The sequence below is a fragment of the Hypomesus transpacificus genome, chromosome 9, assembly GCF_021917145.1.
Source record: "Hypomesus transpacificus isolate Combined female chromosome 9, fHypTra1, whole genome shotgun sequence".
NCBI classification, from domain to species: domain Eukaryota; kingdom Metazoa; phylum Chordata; class Actinopteri; order Osmeriformes; family Osmeridae; genus Hypomesus; species Hypomesus transpacificus.
Window position 1 is genome coordinate 5,114,595 of NC_061068.1, and position 21,358 is coordinate 5,135,952.

General features: G+C 43.1%; 1 protein-coding gene across 1 annotated transcript in view; it reads right to left on the bottom strand.

The window, feature by feature from the left end:
- Positions 1–18,692, bottom strand: part of prickle2b (prickle homolog 2b) — a 63,943-nt gene extending 45,251 nt beyond the window's left edge. The window contains exons 1-2 of the mRNA XM_047024761.1: positions 18,510–18,692; positions 17,877–17,962 (exon numbers count right to left, since the gene is read on the bottom strand). Of these exons, the coding sequence (XP_046880717.1) occupies positions 17,877–17,962; positions 18,510–18,551 (128 nt within the window). The 5' untranslated portion in view covers positions 18,552–18,692. The remainder of the gene's footprint in view (positions 1–17,876; positions 17,963–18,509) is intronic.
- Between the last annotated feature and the right edge of the window lie 2,666 nt (positions 18,693–21,358).

Genomic DNA, 21,358 nt, shown 5'->3' on the forward strand with positions numbered 1-21,358 from the left:
CCAACCTGGACTGCATCACTGAGACCAGCAAGCCCAACCTGGACTGCATCAGTTAGTACCAGGCAGCAAGGGCTGTGGTGATTTAGGCCCTATGGTTGTCATAGACATCATGCATTTCTATTTTTCTATTTCTTGCCTTTCTATCTAGGTCCTTATGGTTCTGTTGATTGGTCTGTTGATATGAAAGACAAAATAAACAGCAGTTCAAAAAAGAACAACATTGAAGAGGTTTGCATGGTCTTCTTTAATTGTATACTTCATTTTGTGTAAATTGTCATAGCGAGAGATTTTGAGAGTGCCCTAGTAGTTGATGTATTTTGACTACAATGGCTGTCTGCAAATTTCAGCATAAACATAATTGCATATTTGGCATTCCATGGTTTTCAGGTAACAAGGTCAATCTATATTGTGTATAAAGTGTTCTTTTTGGGATTAAACAAAAAGTAGAAACCATAAATAATTAAAATTCACAGATGGCCCAAATTAATCCATAAAATGCATGAAATCTTACATCTCCACCTCATTAAATGAAAAAAAAGAAAGCTAGGTTTTTTTTGCACTACAAAGGTTAGGAACATGACGATGCAAATTAGAGAGAGAAAAAGAGAGAGACAGAGTTGGAAAAACAGAGACTGGGGTAGTAATAAACAGAAGGACTGTAGGGTCTAACTTCAAAGCATTAGTCTACAGAGATCTGCTTTGGGTGATGGTGCAACAGGTCATCTCTAAAGCTGCCCCCTGTAGAGACAGACCCAGGCTGCAAGCAGCCTGTTTAAACTACCAAGAAACCAGGTCAGACAACCATATCTTAAATTCTCTACTGCCTTTCTTTCACTTGTGGAAAGCTGCTCCCGTAAAGGGTGGTGAAATTTCCCAAACTGTACTGTTTCAGTCATTCAACAATGATTTACATTCTCCTCCCTTGTGCTTTCAGTCAGGGTCCATTTCTCTCACTTCAAAGCCCACCCATGCGGACGGCTAGTAGACATACACACCATTGCTCCTCTGAGGTGGTTTAATCAAAGATGACGTTTAATAACGCCAACACACTCAGCTTGGCATAAAGTGTGCTGACAGACCATCAAGCCCCCCATCTGCCCTGCACCCAACCAGCTTCCCTTTTCCTTACGTGAACTTCACAGAGACGTCAGGCAGCTTTGGGTTCCAAGATGAGGGGAACCCTTGCAGGGTATTCACTCAGAGAGGGAAACGGCAGATGAATCCCATGCGGGTCATTAAATCAAATAGAGCAGATTAAGACTAGAGAAGAAGAGCAGCCAGTCTGTAACACTCGACAGACTTAGGGCAAATACAGGGCCCATGTGGTGGAGATCATTTCATATTAGGCTCTTGGAAGGTGAATGTGTATGAATGTGAGGGGGTTTAACTAGCTTGCTTGCAGCCCTGTTGGCATATGCTACTTCTCTGGCAGTGTGTGTGTACACCATATGGGGAATACATTAGATGCAACACAAATCACAAAGTAGTTCGGTCTGTTGAGCAGAGCAGGGTTTCAATGCTTCACAGACATTGGGATTGGAACAGTGCTGAAGGTAGAAAAGGGCAGGAGAAGCTGTAAAGCTAGCTAGCAGGACCACTGCGTAGAGGACCTGAGGGGGATCCAACTCTGCTGTCCTCCATGGACACTTAGGGGAGAGGAGCTGGGCCTCTGGCATCATAACCATCTCTGTAAGGGAGGGGGTCAGGACTGCTAAAAGCACACTTTAAACCTGGGTCTGTGAAGTAAGGCTTTCTGTGTTTGTACTCATTTATCAGTATTTATCATCATTTACTTGTCGTCATTTATCACTGTTACCTGTAAATGTGAAATGTGCTGACAAGGCGCAAGAGCAGCAGCTCTGAGTTATTTACCGCTGTGTGTGGTTATTTACCGCTGTGTGTGGTTATTTACCACACACAGCTCCTTCAGCTTGGCTGAGGCCTAACTCAACACTGAACTCAACACTGACGACATATCACCTCCACAACCCCACTGAGACCCCAACAAACTGCAGCTCGAACTGCTGCACTGCATCTCTGAAAAACGGAACCGTCATCTGCACAGCTAAGGCAAAAAAAGCTATTCCACTTTTGAAAACTCCAGCACACCTATTTATAGTCATTTGTTTCATGTTTTCCCATCCAAGTCAGACACATCCTCTGCAGATGGAGAAGAGTTGAATAGGACACATTAGGCACAGATCAGACTGGGGGGGTGATTACTGTGACTAAACAGTCAGATCCCTTCTGGCCAAATGAATATTCTTACTATAGCCCAGACTGTAATTGTAGGGATGGTATCTTCCAGTAGCCTAATGGCTGGCTTCTTTGATTGATTAGTGGCAGTCTAGACTTGTCAGGGACAGAAAAGTATATAGAATATCAGATTGTACAGAAGATGTGGTTGAAACTGAAATAGTCTTGAAACTAGGTCAAATTGAAGGATGTTGAGAGGACTGTGAATGTAAACTTTTGAGATCTCATGCTCAATATATCCTGTATTGGATTTAAGTTGCCTATAATAAAATTCAGTGCACCAAACGCAATACAAAGAACGACTTGATAATGATCATTATCTAACATGGAATTTCAATGCATGGATTGAATTTCAATTAACTTCCTGAATTGAAATGGAATTGACCCAACCCCGGCCCTGTATGTGAGTGAAACCTGATCATGACGGATGCCCAATCTGCGGAGTGGACAGCCAGCCCCCAAGCCCCCCACGCCACCACAACCTCTCTCCCAAAATAGGTTCCACATGTGGACCTTTGACTAGCGCTTGACCCTATTAACCCAAAGCAAGACCTGCACAGGGGCTTACTAATGACACCTCACCCTTAGTCTGAGTCCAGCTGACTGACAATCAAACTCACACACACTCATTGCTGGTTCGTCTACTCTCTGTTGATCAGGAGTAGGTCAAACAACAGATGGCAGACAAAGGATTAGAGAAAACTCTGTCACAATCCAGTTTTAGTTAACACAACCCCACTCCAGCCAAACAATCAGAAAATCACTCATGCATTATAGAACTACAAGAGAGTGTGTGTGTTGGGTGTGTGTGATGCTGGATGTGGCACCATCTGAAGAGCGACAGACACCAGGACACCTGCTGTCTGAACACTCCTTTATTTAACACCCTCATCATGGATTTCTTATGTCATAAGATCCCTAATTATCGGAACTTTTTCCTCCAATACCCATGACTTGGTTTTCTAACAAATTACCAGCAAAGGCTTACAAATAACGCTGTTAGATATAATATGAAACCATTGGCGCCTGCCAATCCTGATCTCTACAACTGTAAAACCTCTAATTTTGAAACCAAATCCTTGTTAATCACACAGAGCGTTTTCAGAAAATAATTCTATTTGCAGCTTTTGATGGAGATTACAAATACAGTATTTGGCCCTCGCTCAACTGGAGAGTATTAACAATTCTGGGAGGGTGGAGGGGAAAATCAGAGAAGAAAAACACATTTCAGACGAGAAGTGTGCAAAGGGGAAAACGCTGGGGTATCTGAAAATAGCCGGCTAATTTCACCCTGACACAGATCGTGTCTCATGCAGTGGATCCGGGGCTGGCCAGAGAAGGAGCTCCAGAGAGCCAGCACTGCCAGGGAGCTGAGCACACAGCTATCAGACACTTCCACTGACTTCAGAGGATGCCTGGACCAACACAACATTTAACACTTACAGCTGACCAGATGACCATTATCAGGATAAACCTGCTCAATCAATATACTGGCAAACAGGCAGAGATAGATGAACCATCAGATGATGGATTATTGATACCACCATGGCAAGATGTTTTATTTGGTCGGGAGATGAATATTCTCAGGATACATCTACACAATGTAGTATGACTGTGTGTAAACCCTTATAAGGGTTTGTCATCATTTTAAAACGAGATCTCTTTTAAATAAGTAGAATAGAATAAAAGGATACTTGGTAGTTTCTTAGTCAGCTCAGACAGACGAGGTAAGGTCTTGGCCAAGCACACACTCACACGACCCTGCTGTTAATCAGTAACAGCTTTAAACCATTTATTCTCACTTTCCTGCCAATCGGTACCCCTGAGAAACTCATGCATATTACTCTTATGATGCATTATTTATGAGTATGAGAATCACAATGAGTATTTCTGAATGTGGGTGCATGTCTGTCGTTTTTTTTATTGGAACCTTCCATTTCCTCCCAGGTAACCTACTGGCTAAACAGGCCCAGATCAGATGACAGAGTGTGTGTGTGTGTGTGTCCATGATGAGCTTGCCTGTCCTGCGGTCTGCTGTGGTCTGTTTGGCAGTGGAGGAGGTCTTTATTGTACTTGGCCACAAGGCCTGATCACTCTCCACTCAATTGTCTCACGTCATTACTCACCCGATCCAGGCTATTGCCTCTGGGCTAATATACGCACGGCTTTCCCCTGCAGCTGATCCAGTGAGCTTGACACACACACACACACACATTCAAATCAATTTTGATTGACTAACATTGATCCTTAAGATATTGTCTCAGTAGACACAATGACGACAACACCAGAGTTTGTTATTCCTGCCTGCTTGCCTTTCCTCACATCTAACATTCCCCTTGTACTCAATAATAATTCATAATTCATTGTAAAGGTGAGCAGCTTGCCTGAGTTTGAGCATTTACAATTCAAACAGGGCAGAAGGTGGAGGTTGTACTCAGCAAGAAGCTTCCTTCAGTCTGCTGCAGCGGCTTCTATTCAGAGCATGCAGGACTACTACCTAGAGACAAAGCATGAGAGAGAGAGAGAGAGAGAGAGAGAGAGAGAGAGAGAGAGAGAGAGAGAGAGAGAGAGAGAGAGAGAGAGAGAGAGAGAGAGAGAGACACAGACACACAGAGAAAGAGAAAGAGAATACAGAATAACTACATCAGGGAAAATTGAAACAGAAAAACATTTCCTACTTAAATGTTAGAAGTATAAAAGTATAAGAGATCAATATCTGGAAAAATGTAACCAGTTAATTGAAAACTACACAGAACTTGATATAAACGAGAAATTAAGAATATTTCTGTGCGAAGAGCCTACTGCAAGTTTTGCCGCTAGATATATATCTCAATGTCACAACCTGAGGGACAGTGAATCTACCTTGTCTGACTGTTAAAACCTTTCTATATCTTAACATGCATTCATCTGTTCCTTTTCTACAGTCCCCAACTTACTATGCTACTGTTATATTTTGCTATATTATAATTTTTTGACTCCTTGTTAAATGTTATGATGTATATGCTAAAATGCCCATTCAATAGACTGCTTTGGCAATATTGCTCAACCCGAACTGTCATGCCAAATAAGAGACAGAGACAGACAGAGAGAGAGACAGAGACACACAGAGACAGAGAGACAGAGAGACAGAGAGACAGAGAGAGAGAGAGAGAGAGAGAGAGAGAGAGAGAGAGAGAGAGAGAGAGAGAGAGAGAGAGAGAGAGAGAGAGAGAGAGAGAGAGAGAGAGAGAGAGACAGAGAGAGAGGGCATGGGGTGAAGGATGTTGACTCTGTGCCTGTGTTTATGTGGATCAGTCTCGGCCATCAGCTGATTGAGATGGATTTCTATCAGATTTGATAATAAGAGGTCAGGGTGGAGAGACTGGGAGGGTCAGTTTGCTTGTCAAGACACAGAGCAGCTTAGAAACAACAGAGACACGTCGTCCCCCTGGGCTGCAGTCTGGAGCTCCCTCAACCATCCATCATACTACAATGGACAAGACCAGAGGACAGGATATCACCAGACGCCACCTGATAGAGAGTCCCTTTGGATCGAGTGTCAAGCTATCAAACTTGACTCGTACACTGGATGGCACAAGTCGGCACGTGTGCATGCTATACCTTTCATAAACACACACACACACACGCGTGTGTTTCCTCGTTTACAGGATGAGGGGGATTAGGCATCTAGCACCTGCTCCCTCACACATCCCTGTACAACACCTGTGAAGAGGACAAAGAGCTGACATTAGATCTCACTTTGTGCCTAGCATTGAATAACAAATAATAAATAACATCAATTCAACACGTGATCAACGCACCGTTTTTCCAACAAAACCAGAAATGACCCTTCCATTCACATCACACTATACGGTGTCACTTTCATTAGATCAAGGACATGACCCTCTCTTTGCAAACTCCTAGTGACCATGGTCACCTAAAACTCCTGAGGACAATTTTAACAACAATACAAATACCAAATGATATGACTGATATTAGCTGTCCATAATGTCCCCTCAGTCAAAAGACAAGACCTGACCTGCATCATAATGGTGGTGGTGGAGGAAGTGGAGAAGGAAGAGGAGGTGGGGGAGGAGGGGGGGGGGGGGGGGGGAGGGGGGTACTGGTCCGTATGAGGGGCCCGCATCTGGACCCTCCTCAGCTGACTAGGAGGGAGAAGATGAAAACTCCCTCGCTAGGAAAACACATTAGGGGACAAGCAAACAAACATGGCAGCAGATCCAAAGCAGCTGTGCAGTGAAATGCACCATAAAGTCCCTGGCAGGTCCTGCCAAGGCTAAGGCACAGTTAATGAGCGATGTTCACCAACAGGACATGATGCAGGATTATCCATACTGTACATCATCCAACTATCCTTAAAGTTCAGTGCTGTACGCATCACTCTCTTTATCAAACTAGTTTACATTCCCCCACCAAAACTTAAATGCAGAATTCATTATATTTCCATTTGGTTTAGTCGTCAAAGACATTGAAGGAGCTTGATGACAAGGAAGAGCCTAGAAATAAATAAACAAGTACGCCCAGATCAGGCCGGCTCTCATTAAAATCAAACAAGAAACAAATTAGACCCCAAACTCGACTGATAAATATTTGAGACTTTGATCTTGGCGTTGAATAAGCACTTTAGCCTGTGGAAATGTGTGCTCCTATGTGTGTGTGTGCTTAGTTTCCTATGTTATGGTAGTCTGTCTTATTTTAACAGAAGGGTTTAACTGAGGCCAGGTTAGCCTCACTATGAAGGAATGTCCAGGAAACTGTACCACTGACTGATGACCTGCAGCATAAGCAAGCTAGGCCGCTTCCAACAGGCAGGAATAATGATCTGGATCATAAAGTGAATATGGCCTAACAAAGAGATCAGGGTTCAGCTTGGTCTAAGATGGCTTTTGTGGAAATCGACGTGGGGAAACCCCAGAGCAAAGGATTACTTGGAGAAAAAAGGGGATTTGTCAGTTAAAAGCTGACCTCTGACACAAACACAACAGCCTTCTGATTCCATGGATTAGTGCTGTTCTGTTTCCTAGTATAAGTTTTATACACAAGCTGTCACTTAAATAATGTTATCCCCCTCATTATGTCTGTACAGAATCATGACCAAGCCAGCAAAATCCCCACAGTGCATGTCTCTACAGAGATGTTAGCAACACAGAGCCAAACTGACAGTTGTCAGATTGTTGGTTCTCTACAAAGCTGCCACATGCACGGAAAGTGTTACGTCACATTACAGACATCACATCAAAAAGGTGCAACTTTGAGAGGGATGACACCGTTCTAACAGTCTTTTTCTCCCAAATGTATTTTTCTGTCATTACCAAGTGGGATCCCAGTCACCAGTTGTGTTTTTGACAACATTCACACTAACCACATTTCTCCACTAACCACATTTCTCCACTAACCACATTTCTCCACTAACCACATTTCTCCACTAACCACATTTCTCCACTAACCACATTTCTCCACTAACCACATTTCTCCACTAACCACATTTCTCCACTAACCACATTTCTCCTGTCCCTACTAACCTAACAGTGCAAACCTATGATGCAATAGGCAGATGGAGACTTTGTGTTGGTTGTCTAAAATAGTCAAAGCTAATTTAAATACTTTCATCTTTGAAAATAAGTGATATCAGTACTTTCAATACTCAAATTACAAGGGTATCAGTTGAAAAATAAATATTTTGATGGCCTTAAAATGAAAGCAGGCCTACTCATGAGTTACAAAGTTCTCTTATTTCACGAGACACCAGCTCCCAAACCTTTTGAAAATGGAAGTTCATGCAGTCTAGGGAAATGGAAACCACAGACCAAATGCAGGATGTACATTTCCATAAATACCAGAGTATCATACACTGATAACACAGGGTCTGGTTTTGATTCTCAGAGCTCAACATATCTTTCATGTTTACAAGGGGGCACTGACGTCAACCAATTAAAAGGAAAACATATTTGTAAATTGCAATGCACTCATGACCTCAAACACGAATATCCATGTATTTTCAAACAAATCCAGAAAAGGCCAAGGACTTGTAATATGCCAACCAACTACCGTGTACACATAACCGTACAGATAACCATGTGAGTATTGAAGCGTGTACTGGTGCTGCCGCTGATGGGACCTGCAAAACTATGACCTAGTAGTCAGTCGGCACTGCTCACAACTTGGCACAACAACATTGAACATTTTCGTACTAACTTTGGGGACAAAACAAGCCCCTGGAGCCTGGAGCCAAGTCAATGAACAACATTACTGCTATTCTTTCCTTCCATCTCAGCCTGTGTGCCTTAGATCACCTCAATCTGGTAGAGTTCAATCCATCCTTCCTGTTTGCTCTCTGACCATTGTCACTCCGATAATAGTTCTGTTAGCCTGGCCCTGTTGTCAAGGCACCAGCAGACTGGTCAGAGCCATCGCCTTGGCAACCAGTCAAATTACACAAATAGACTTGCAAAGACAAGAGTTTGTGTGTATGTGTGTGTGTGTGTTGTGTGTGTGAGAGAGAGAGAACGAGATACAGACAACGTAGAATAGATACAGAACACGGAATAAAGGAGAGAGAAAGAGAAAGAGAGAAAGGTGGGGGGGTTGGTGCTGAGCACATTGTTGAGCATTCAAATAAGATGTGCAATTTGGAGCTAAACTTAACAGCAGAAGTAATCTTGTGCAACAAGTTTCCCTAAAGATTGGAATGTTTAATATGAGATATGATGGATTAAGCCTGATATTGGAGAGCCTTTCAAAAGAACCACAGCTGTGGTCTACTTTGAAAAGGCTCCTGAAACTTTACTAACGCTCTTCCTTTTTCTCTTTCCTTTTATGACTTGCTAACACAAACACACACACAGTTCACACACACATCCCATGAAACCCTAAAGAATTGCACTAAACATTGCAGGTACTGTAAAATAATATTGTGCGCTGGCCTGATTGTGGAGATATTATGGTCTCTAGGTGCCATGCTGTGCTCCATCTTTGATCGCAGGAAGTGGGCAGTGCCTCAGTGCTCCTATTGGAGCCCACTTCCTGCCCTCTGCATTCAGATGGATTGATAGGCAGCCGTGCCCTAAAGGGCAGCCAACACATTCTTCATCCATGAAATACAGGACAGAACTCTTAAGCAGCTTCTGGCTGCACGCACACACACACCCACACAACTAGGTCATCATGAGACAAACCAGCTTTAGAACACAAAGCAAGATGAACTTGAGGAAAGTTGAAGGATGACAAGGCAAAAAATAGGTTGTCTTCGTGCAACTGAAAGCGTAGACGTGTAACAGCATCACGGCTAACGCAGCCTGATGGATTCAGCTGTGTGCTTTGACTCATCTAAGGAGTGGATGTGAGCTCGACTAAAATAACATGTCGCCCACTCCTCAGATGACGGCTGAACACAGAGCCTACGTCGCAGAGAAGAGAGAGTGCAGCCTTGCTACATCAGTGATCAACCACCGCACATAGACAGACACAATCACACCACAATGGAGTACGCATACAAACCCAATAGTTACAATTTAATCAATGGCAACTTTCAAAATGTAGATTCTAGAAGAACAAGTCTCGCTGTTCAATAAAGTTGTGTCTGTTCAATCATCTTTTGAAAGGCAAGTCAATTCCCTCAGCTTCACATGCTACTTAGGGAAACCAGTAATCAGAAAGTTTAATCAATAACTAATCGGGTACATTAACACTGCAGTGTCATCGATATGGTCTTTAGTGGTTTAACTAATGGTCCATGGTTCCAGAGGGAGTTTCTAAAGGTCTTTTGACGTAAACAGACATCAATATAATTGTCTTGCCAGGTAATGGTGATGTCACAGTTAAAAGGGAAAACATACCAGACAAGGCTCGTCTCTCTCTCATCTCTCTTCTCACTGCCTAAATTAGCCGATTTACTGTAGTTTTGGTTTTATAAATTTATCAAGAAACTACTAAAAGAATCAAAATGGCAATGAATATACATATACTACCATGGAAAATAAAATGTTGTTGACTGTAAGGGTGGCAACGAATATAGTGGTAAGTTCTAACAACCAGTCTGTCATAATACTGACCTCTGCTGGTAACTATGGAGCACATAGCTAAACCTTTCCCCAAAAAAACAGCAACCTACAGTTTTGTCACGTGAGGTGTGATTTAATCTTGAAATAAAAAAGTACTATTTCGTCACTACCAATAGGGATACATTCTTCAAAACATTCCAAAAGACTTACACTACTCAAATCATCTTCCAATCCACCAGACTGCATTTATTCAGTGCTCTGATGCGTTCACTGTTAACATGGCTTGTTACCTTTTCACAGATTGGAACAGGTGGCCAGGGAGGGGAAAGAGAGAAGGAGGAGGACAGTATCAAAGGGGTCTTTGAAACGCTGTACAGCTCCAGCTCACCTCCCACTGCAATACCCTGCCTGTCTGAGCACCCTGAACCAGAGGGGAGGGCAGGAAGGAAGGATATAGAGATGGAGGGATTGGTGAAGGGGGTGAAGGGAGGACGGGTTGAGGGGAGGATGGGTTGGATAAATGAAAGTGGAGGTAAAAGGCTGAGTGGGCAAAGGAGGGGTGGATTGATTGATGAGTAAAGAAAGCTAGCTGTGGATGAAGGAGAGAGGGAGGAGAGGATGGATGAAGGGGCGGTTAGATGTTTGAATCTTGTGTGCCTTTGTGTATAGGGAAAGGAAGGATGGAAATGAAGTGTGGGGCTGTGTTGAATAAAGCCTAGGCTATATTATCAGCCTAGCTACTGTCATAACTCAACATTCCAAGCGTCAACCTGCATGTTGGGAGTATAAAAGAGGGAACATGCAAAGTGACGTGAATTAAATGTGCGTGCCGAATTAACGCGTGTGGGTGGGTGGGAATGGTAGGATGTAGGAGGCGGTGAATGTTAAGTCACTGTGAAACTCAGGGCTACGAGACTCCCCCCTTTGTTCCTGTTGACAGTTCAAAGGCAGACGCTGCTGCTAAGCCACCATTAGGCCAGGAGTCAGCACTGGGGGAGACTCAGGATTAATTAGCCCTGCTAGAACTAACCTAGTGGAAGATAGGAGTACAGATCTCCATTTACATCAATGGAAGAGCATTGCAGAGAACATGATGAAAAACCAAAAGTTGACCAGTCATATATGGTTCATTTACCAGTTGGACAGAATTTTTCTGGATTTCAATCATAGTTTAGATGTAGTACCAAGGAGGTGAGAGCTCTGTGGATTTCTGTCTTTTCAAATCAATAAAGTGCTTTACAATTAAACCGTTAAAACCAAAATCATGACAAGGGATTTGTCTCCTCTCATTCGGAAGGAAAATACATGAACATGTACCTCTTTAGCCATGGGATTCACTTGCCCTACATCCATCTCTGTTTCTCCACCTCCCTCTCTCCCTCCTTTCTGTCAACTCTGGTTGAACTTCAATACTATGGTAAAAGCTTCTCTCACACTCCCACCAGAAGCCACGGTTTGACCAGCTAGACCAAGCCAGCACACAACCATGAAAAGTGACACACAGGGAAACAGACATTTAATCATAAATTAATTCCCTCCAGTTTAAACCTCCCACAACTTAATTAATGTCTCTAATTACGTGGAGATATAACAAGATATTGATGGTAAACCAGTAAAGTTATTGGCCACGCGTTTCATTCTGGAGACAATCCCTCTCATGGTCCAGTACCATACTCAGACTCAGGCTGCATCTCAGTCAGCCTCGGAGACACAGAGGTCTTTTATGATGCCTATCTGCTCCTGTCCGATGGCTGCACTGCTTATGCACCTGTTCATGATGACCTTGATAACAGTCTAGGAGTATAGATGTGAATCAGCGTTAAGCCAGTCTCAAGCCTGGCTCAAACCCCGGAGCCAGATAACAGCAGTCTGACTGGCTCAGGATGACCATGCAGTTCCAGAATCAGCTGTCCAACCTAGAGGCTTCATATCAGAGTAGTGTTTGACTTTGGCAAGGTACGATATTATCTCTCTCACTAATATATACATAAGGTGACCAGATTTGGGTCTGTGAAAAAGAGGACACTTCGTCGCGTCGGCGGGGGGGGAGTGGGGGGGGGGGGTAGCTGCTAGCTAAAACTACAAAGAGAAAGCAACAGAAACGCCATAGGCACAGGCCAGGGTGATAACATCTGATGTAGCTAGCTATGTTTCCAGGATGTGATATCATACCCTGTATGTTCGCCCTTGTTACTGGTTGGCTCTAGCAATCCCACACAGCAGTTAGCTCACGTTACTTACCGGTCCGTTGGTCAGGTCTGAAGCTAGGAGCAATTTGCAGCACAGCCGGCTTCTCCAGGTGAGCAAAATGGTACATTAAGCATTCTTTGATGTGCTCTTCAGTAGATCTTTAGATGAAGGTCTTCAAAGCACCGGATGTAGCTACCAGCTAGTAGTAGCCACACATAGGCCTACTAGTTCGCTAATACTTCATCAGCGCTTGTTAAATCAAGTAGGCGGGCAATCTACTACAACTAGCCTGACAGTAATTAGAATACGTTTTGTTCACTGTACATCTACGGACAAAAAATACAAAATAGGCTAATCCCGGGTATTGTATTGTGAAAACTTTTTTCTAAGCGTTTTCATTTGGAGCTTCATAAAAGCCAGAACTGTACTAAGTGTTCTAACTGAGGTGTTTGTGTATGAGTGCTCTCTAGTCCACTGTGTGAGGTGTGTTTGCCTCCTTGTGGTCAATCTGGTGTGTTTCACCATTCCTACAGGGAGCTGAGAAAAAAAAGGCTTTGGCTCTCTTAAGGACAAATACAAAGAGTACATTTTCCACCTGTAGAGCACCATCTGAGACCAGCATGGACAACATTTTCTCACATCTCAAGTCATGGTCATACTAAGGGGTTCAGTCAACATCATCATCGCCCTCTGGACAGTGAAAAGAACATGTAAACTGGCAGGTGATTACTGGGGAGTCTCTGCATCTGCCGTATTTCCCTCCTCACCTCCTTATCATGTGGCTTTTTGGCAGCCAACACCTTAAACACAAAACACCCACTGAGTGAAGCAGACAGTCAGATATACAGAGTCTTATCCTAATGAGAATAGTGAGGACCTGTACTGTTACACTGTGTCAGGACTATGATATAGTGGCCTTAACTGTTTCACTCCTTTTAACATGAACACAGAACTAGACCACCTTCATGTAACTTGGCAATGACGGTAAGCCGTTAGCACCTTGTAGACATCTTCCCTGCTCACATCCGCTACTCATTTAATCATTAGCTTGAAAGACCACACATGTACAGGTGTACATGCACGCATGCCCAACAATCCCACACGCACACACACACAGATATTTCATCTCCTCGAGCACTGTTAAGCATCTGCTACAGAGGTTTCATACCGGGGTAATGACAAGCTGGGTGGGATCCAGGTGTTAGAGCTCATTTCCTCTCCTGATACAGTGTACAAACACACACAGCTCATCAAACAACTCAGCATGATACACTGTTATCAGGATCAGACTGGAGCAGGGCAGGGCATCTCAGAAGCGTAAAATAAATAACAACCAATTAAAGTTATCTCAGAAAGGCTGCTATATCGGCTGTTTACATGGTTATTTTTCAATGAAAACTAAAGTCGACATGTTTTAAGGGACACAATATGAATCAAGACAGAGTGGATTTCTCAATAGACTGTCTTCTTACCACAATGCCGTATGAATTGCAAGCAGCTGAACAACAAAGGAGCAAGCAAAGGGGCTGTTTCCATTCACCATTGTCATTCCATCATTACCTCTGTGTGCATCATGGAGGTCAGAGAGAGTCAGCTGACATGCTCCCTCTGACTTTTAATGTTTCGCCACATTGGAATTTACCAGGAGTCCCCTGAAACCCCAGCGTCCCCACAGGCTGCATACACAAGCCCCTTGTAAATGCTTCCCTGATCACCATCCCTAATCTATGATTACAAATATATCTACACTGCCAATGAGAAATTCACCATTCTGTCCACAGAAGCCACAGAAGAGAGGGGTAAGATTGGGGGGTGGTGGGGGGGGGCAGAGAGAGGGGGGAAAATGAGAATGAAAGAGGGCATGCTCCCAAAACATGTCAGATGATCTCAAAGGTCAAACCATGATTTATATCAAGGTGGGATAGTTCACTGGGTTTGTGTTATAACTGCTCATCGGGCATTTATCAAAAACATTCCTATATCCTGCCAAAACACTGCTCCTAAAGATTGCATCCCCCTCACACGACAGAGACAACATTCCATTTATGCGATAAAAATGCCCAACAACATGTAATTTGCCTCCTGACCCAAATAAGTGTTGCCATGTGGCACAGATGTTGCTGCTTTTCACTTCAAAGGGGGCACTGGGAGGAGAGTGGAGGAGATAGTGATGTAGTCCCATTACCAGTAAAGCTCTCCACAGCTTGCACTCAAGGTTGGCATCTCCATGCCAATACCGATCTCCACACCAACACAGACAGAGGCACAGTAGTAAATCTACTGGGCCTATTGTGTGTCATGGTTACCAGGCTCGGTGTCTCCCTCTCCCCCAGCCCCTCAATCACAGAGCGCAGAGGCCTCTTCAGAGCTCAGCTCAGAAGGAGGCTTTCTGGAGGGCCATTCATATGCCTAGCCACCCTGACAGTTTTATTTGACTGGGCGGCTTGTTAACATGCTGAATAGCAGGGCCCGTCTGTGTTATGCAGATCAGATCAGGTTACTGTGAGGACAGACGTCAGAGGGTTGCTTCATAAGAGCAGGTTAGAACTCAACTCGAACCAACACACCCCCTCCCTCTGCAACCCCCTCCTCTTCCCTCTCTCTATGGCGTTTACCCAACTTGGGTTTCAGCTTAGGTCCTGGTGAATACAACAGCAGGCTTTGTACAGACCCAGGCTGCACCACGAATAGCACCAATAACCTTCCTCACCCAGGAAGAAATTAACCAAGTGCAAATTAGAAAATCTTCAAGAATAAAACCGTCAAACAGTCAAATTAATCTGCAACTTGCCCCCACATTAACAAGTAGGACCATTTAACCATCATTAGCATTGACAGTGGCATGCAAACCATCTCTTGGTGGCGTGTTAAAAGGTGAGTTGGTAAAGGTAGCTGGATATAGTAAGTGGGTCACACGATCAGGCTGATCAGATATCGTCCTATTACACACAGCTCATGTTAATAAGCTCGGTAATGAGTCTCATTAGCACAAAGAAAATCAATCAAGCCAACGGCAAGCATTAATAATTCAAGTGAGTGCGTTGTGAAAGCTAAATCCACTCCTGTTGTCTTCCTTTATCCCTAACCTGCCCAAAAGCAGCCAACTCAGCCTACAGTTACTCAGGCTCTCTGACACACACAAATGTCTGGAGACACACATAAGCCATACCTTCCAAGGACTGGACGCTTAAGGACTTTTCCCAGTCAGTTCATTATAAACTAACATTGTCCGACTATCTTAATATCCCCTCCATATAAGAGTAAAACTCTCATCCAAATATATATGCAGAATATATATATATATATATATACACAAACGTCTCATTCTAATTTGATGCAAAGGAGCACATTCTGCCACAGTGCTGTACAGTATGTGGAATATAAGCTGTAAGTCGCTCTGGTTAGGAGCGTTTGTTAAATGACTAAATGTAAATAAGCTTATGGCCTGATGGATACAGCTGAGTGGTACTTGACTGAGGCCTCTGTTGGACCTGGAGGAGAGCAGCCAGCACACACAGTGAAGCCCCTGTGTAACAACAGCCATGAAGCCCCAGGACACCAGCGTGGCGGAAGCCTCTTTATATAAATGCGTGGCAGAAGAGGACAAGAAGAAAAAGCAGCCTCCTCTCGCCAATTCCTCGTACTGTATCTCCTGCATCGTGAATATTTTGAAACAAACATGAATATTTCAGTGAATTCCAAGACATACAGATGTTAAAAGTGTAGGGAATGGTAGGGGATATGGGTCTCTGTGCTTAGCCCAGTGCCTTTGGCTGTAATTTATTTATTTTGTGAGAGTTCACCCCAGTACTTAACAGGCCAGGCCTGCTCTTGTTGGCATCACTCCAGGCTGAAACAGTGCATGTCGGTAAAAGGCTGTGCTGCTTGAATGAACTACATGTCTGACTTTAGCTGACTTCAGCTTAAAACTGGAACTGATTTGATAGATTTTCACCTGATACAGAGAAAATAATTTAGACCAGAATTGGTTTCCTTGTGACAACAAACAAGCTAAACATGAACATAGATATTTCAAACAACTAGCCCACACACACTCAGACACAGACCAACACACAGTGTTGACTTTAAGTAACTGCCGTTTTCTAACGATAAATGGTGCAGTTGATATCCAATAATGCCTTCTGTCTCTCTAATCTCCAACAGAAGGGTCAGCTAAAGTTTACATTCCAAATAAAACAACCTAACAACCCTATCTGCATCAATCGGCATGAAAACATGCTTTTCTGGCTGAGAGACATTCGTAAAAAGAGGGAGTTTGGGGAGTGTAAAAGTGCTCTCTCCATGAACAATGACGTTTAGAGATATTTGCAGCCATAAAGTGCCTCTGGCTCTCCACACAGAGCAGTGGTATCCAAGTCTGTAAAAAAGCCCTTCGGTTAGTTGGTCAGCAAAAGGTTGACTTTTTATTGTTGCACTGCAAAGACGAGCAATTTAAGGCACATTCCTAAGTTGGCTGTTGCCCCGTAATAGTTAACAGTGGTGGAAGATCCCTGGCCTTCAGGCCCTACCCCCTTTTATCATAGATGTCTCTACAGACAAACTTGCTTGGTCTTCATTGGGTCTGCTCAAATTGTTGACATTCAGCAGAGAGCTCCACAGTGTTTTCCTCACAAAAAGTTAGTGATTCAGAAAACGTAACATTTTTAATAATAATAAGTTCGAGAACATTAAAAAAACACACCTTTCAGAGCTATCTTTATTGAAACAGACCACAATCAAGTGGAGTGCAAAGAAAATATGCTTGAGGATCCGGACTCATAACCAGTGGTAGATTTCTGATATGTTACGGAGGATGAAGTACTGTATATCTTGCAGGAGCGTGTTCGCACACACTAGAGCCTAACCTTTTGTAACATAAATAGAAACCATATGCTCAATTTAATATATAACCTGAGAGAAAGACAAGCACACAGCAGTACAACAGCACTCCTGTGCGCTATATATCACAGTACAGACAACTCTATAATTTGTCTATTTATGCAAGACAAACTGAAAGTGAGAGAGTGTGGAGTGACTGCTTAAATCTTTCCTGACGCATAAATGGCTCTCACAATGTAAACTGTTATCTTAGGATACGCAGAACCTGGACAAGGCTTTCCCAAACTTCAGGCCGCATGGCTGAGCCTATTCAACTGCTTTCTGACAGAGCCATACGATGGCCTCAGGCAGGCTCACAGGTGCACTCCTCCCTGCCGTTTGAGGGTTTAGGTACCTTACACACATAGGTGGCCTTGGCTATGCACCCAGGTGTTCCAGAGGATTTCGAGGAATGCTACAAAGCAACAAACCATCCAGCCAACATCTAAACCTTGATGTGGATATCAAACATTTTGGACCAGCGGAACCACGAAGTCTTGATACCCAAGGTGAGTGTGATAGGGACAGGAAGTGAGGAAGACAACGGGGTACCTCCATTTGTGCAGCGTGAAGCCAGGACACTGGTCTCCACAGGTGTTGCAGGCCTGGCCTCTCTCTGGTTCATCCAGGTGGTTCAGCTGGTGAAGGAGACATTTTATGATAGTTTTGCACACAGTTTGACAAGAAATTGTCACAAAATGTAGTGGCACTTTACTACTAACAAATGAATACATCAGAGGTAGTCTGGGTTTTACAATAAAAAGCATTAGATTAAGCATATATTAAGCATGATCATAGGCATAATATAACAGTAGGCTAATGTCAACTGTCAATATGTGACAGTAGTTTCTATTTCAATGAGTTGTTAAATATTAAATTGAGCATAAGCGTTGCCTTCAGCAAAACATTGGACATAAAAATTCAGTGGCAAATGGAAGTCCTTTCTACATAACACTGCCGCTATGTTGTTCACCGATCTTTTAAATTATACCGGTACATCCCCTGTATTAACCGAGAAGATGTAATAGAATGTAGCTTAGTGCCCGAAGCAGCGGTGCAATGCAGACACCGACTAAAAACAAGGACTAAAAAAAAGACCTATAGTGCAAATTAATTCGAGAGAAAAAAACCATGACATTTTTAAAGACCAAAAAAGTATATATAAAAAAAACTTGCACTACTCACCGATCTGCTGGATTCTCTTCTCTTGGTACTACGAGTGAACATGTCAGACGAGTTCCAGTACAGTAATGCAACAACAGAGAACAAACGCACGAAGGTCACTTGAAGAGGGTTCTGTCCGCGTACATTGGTAAAGAGATCCTAACAGTAGCGCTCGACTTTCCTCAAGCAAATAGAGCGCTCGTGGTCCTATCCCATTACAGCGTTTCACTAATGAATGAAGGAACGTGCTTCACAAGCCAGCTGCACCCTATCGCAATTCAGACGGTATTACAGCTACAAATAATATTGGCAGTATCACACTTCTCACGTTGATCCAATATATCAATACCACTTTTAACTATAATATCATATTACACAATATTATCATAGGCCTATCTAAGTATAAAACAAGTGGTTTGACAAGAGACCATAGCACTTAAAGGTACAATAGGTAAAGTCATTTTCAGTAAAACAAAATGTAGTTTAGCTAAGAATTGGGGGGCGTTGTTTGTTATATTTTAATAAATTGTACCCTTTACATTAGATTCCTAAAAATAACATTAAATCCCCAAAAATAAGGAACAAGTCAATTTCCTAAAAGATTCCTGCTGTGTACATGTTCTCACACCAATTCAGCATACAACACCAGGCAGTAACCTATAGGCTCACCAGACCTGAACACCCCCATTCTCAAACACAGACTGTGTACACTGACTTCACTTTATTGTTCCTCTCATGCACGCAACTCTAAATGTTAAATCAGATTCGGAGACAGATGATTAATTCTACCCCCTTTTATACATAGTTATAGAGTCTAACTTCTGTCTCCCGCTGAGGAATTTCAATATCCTGCTAGCTAATGCACAGTTGGCTCTCCACAAGTGCTCACCATTTATCATCAGAGAAAAGGCTTTTCACCGGTACCAGGCCAGACTCAATGCTCTGAAGAGTGCTTTGAGTCCCAAGGCCTTTCCTATCTAAGGAGAACTACTCTTCACTGAGCCATGTTAAGAATGACTTCTTTTCACTCTACATGGTATTGTGTACTCTTGGCTACTCTTTTTCAAAGGCTATTCAATGAACTCGCTTTTGGTTTTCTTCAGTCTTGGATAAATTCAGTCACTTTCTGATTCTACATGAAATGTCATTTTTATCATCTGTTTAGAGAATCTAACTTTTACAAATGTGTCACTGTTTCAGTCACAGAGTGAATTGTTGGTTTATGAGCAGGAGAACAAGAACAGCAAGACCTGCTTAACTGTCTGGTTATCTTTGTTTTGTCCTGAGTGGAACTGTGACCTTCAGACACTTCCTCATAGGAGTTTGCAAAACACCCCTGGCATGGTAGGATACTCACATAGAGAGAAGAAGACAGACTGGATAGACAGCAGGAGGTAGAAACGGTGGACGTGAGAAAGAGAAATAATAAAAGATTAAGAAGAAAGATAAATAAAGATAAATAATGAAAAAGACTGAAGTTACAGTGCATTTATATAAAGATGGGACATTTGACGGAACCTTTGTCATCTCTCTCACAGACACACACACGCTGAAGCTTGCACACGCACACAGACACACACAAACACACTGAAGCTTGCACACACACACAGACACATACACATCTAAAGGTTTATATTGTTTGTGTGGGTATACTACAACTACAGTCAGCTAGAAGCTAATCCTCAACTCTATGTTCAAAGCTATCATGAAAGACCCCCGGGAATATTATGGGCTGTGGGATCTATCTGTCTCCGGATCTGATCAGGAGTCAAATCTAAAACTTACAGTATGTCATATTAAGGAGGGGACATCCACATGGGTAGAAGTAGCATCCAAAGGAAAACATCTTTACATTAGACATGCACTCATTTAATAAAATAGGGTATACTTTCATTTGTTTAAATACAGCTCATTGTGCTCACATTGCCAATGATACACTTTTTATCACAGTGTTTTTTTAAATGTACAGTTAGATTTGAAGGTTGGAGGTGATGGGAATGGACATGGTCCAGCCTCAGGTGCTAGAAGGACTGAGGTCACTGCTCTAATCTGTGTGGGAAGGTCTGGAAATGTGTGTGAGAACCAACTACTGTGTTCACCGTAATGCCCTGACATTTTCGGGGATGTTGGGATAATACTTGTGAAACAGAGAGACTGGAACTTTAGTCTAAAGAGTCAGACTCTAAAACTACAGCTGTGACAAATATGAGGCAAAACATTACTACACCTTTTACGTCCTGTACAGCCAGAGATCTCATGCAGACCCTCCTACAGTGCTTAGTGTACATTACTCAACACTAAATATATGTCACACTGTTACGTCCACCTCACCCTCACAGTGTGAGAAGACACCAACCACTCCCGGCATTAACCATGCGCTGATTACTGTGAGGAGGCAGTCTCCACAGCTCGCTAGGTTAACTGAAGGAAACATACTTTTCTGTAATGTATTATTCAGCGGTTTCTCTCCTTGCCTTGCCAAGGAGGGGCGGGGGGCAACGTCAAAGCTTTGTAGCTTGTACACTGCATACTGAGGTGCTTTTAGTGCCAACCGAGGAAGGGGATTTCTCTCAGGTTGTAACTGGTACCGTTTAGACGCTTGGTATTGGCCTCAGTTGGGTTATAAACTGTGTAGGCAGTGAGTGCGGAGCGCAACCAGAGGACTGGAGTCCATGGTTGAGACTAGGACCCTCTCAACTGCACCAACCTTGGGCTAATCACTTTACCTGGACGGGTTCCATCACAAGCTACAGCAATACATGAAGCCACTTACTCAGCAGTCTGGCCCAGATTGAGTAGTGCTAGAGGAGACTGTATGTCCAGGAAGAGCTGTGACACTATGAATAGTTCATAAGTTTCTACTGCGCCCA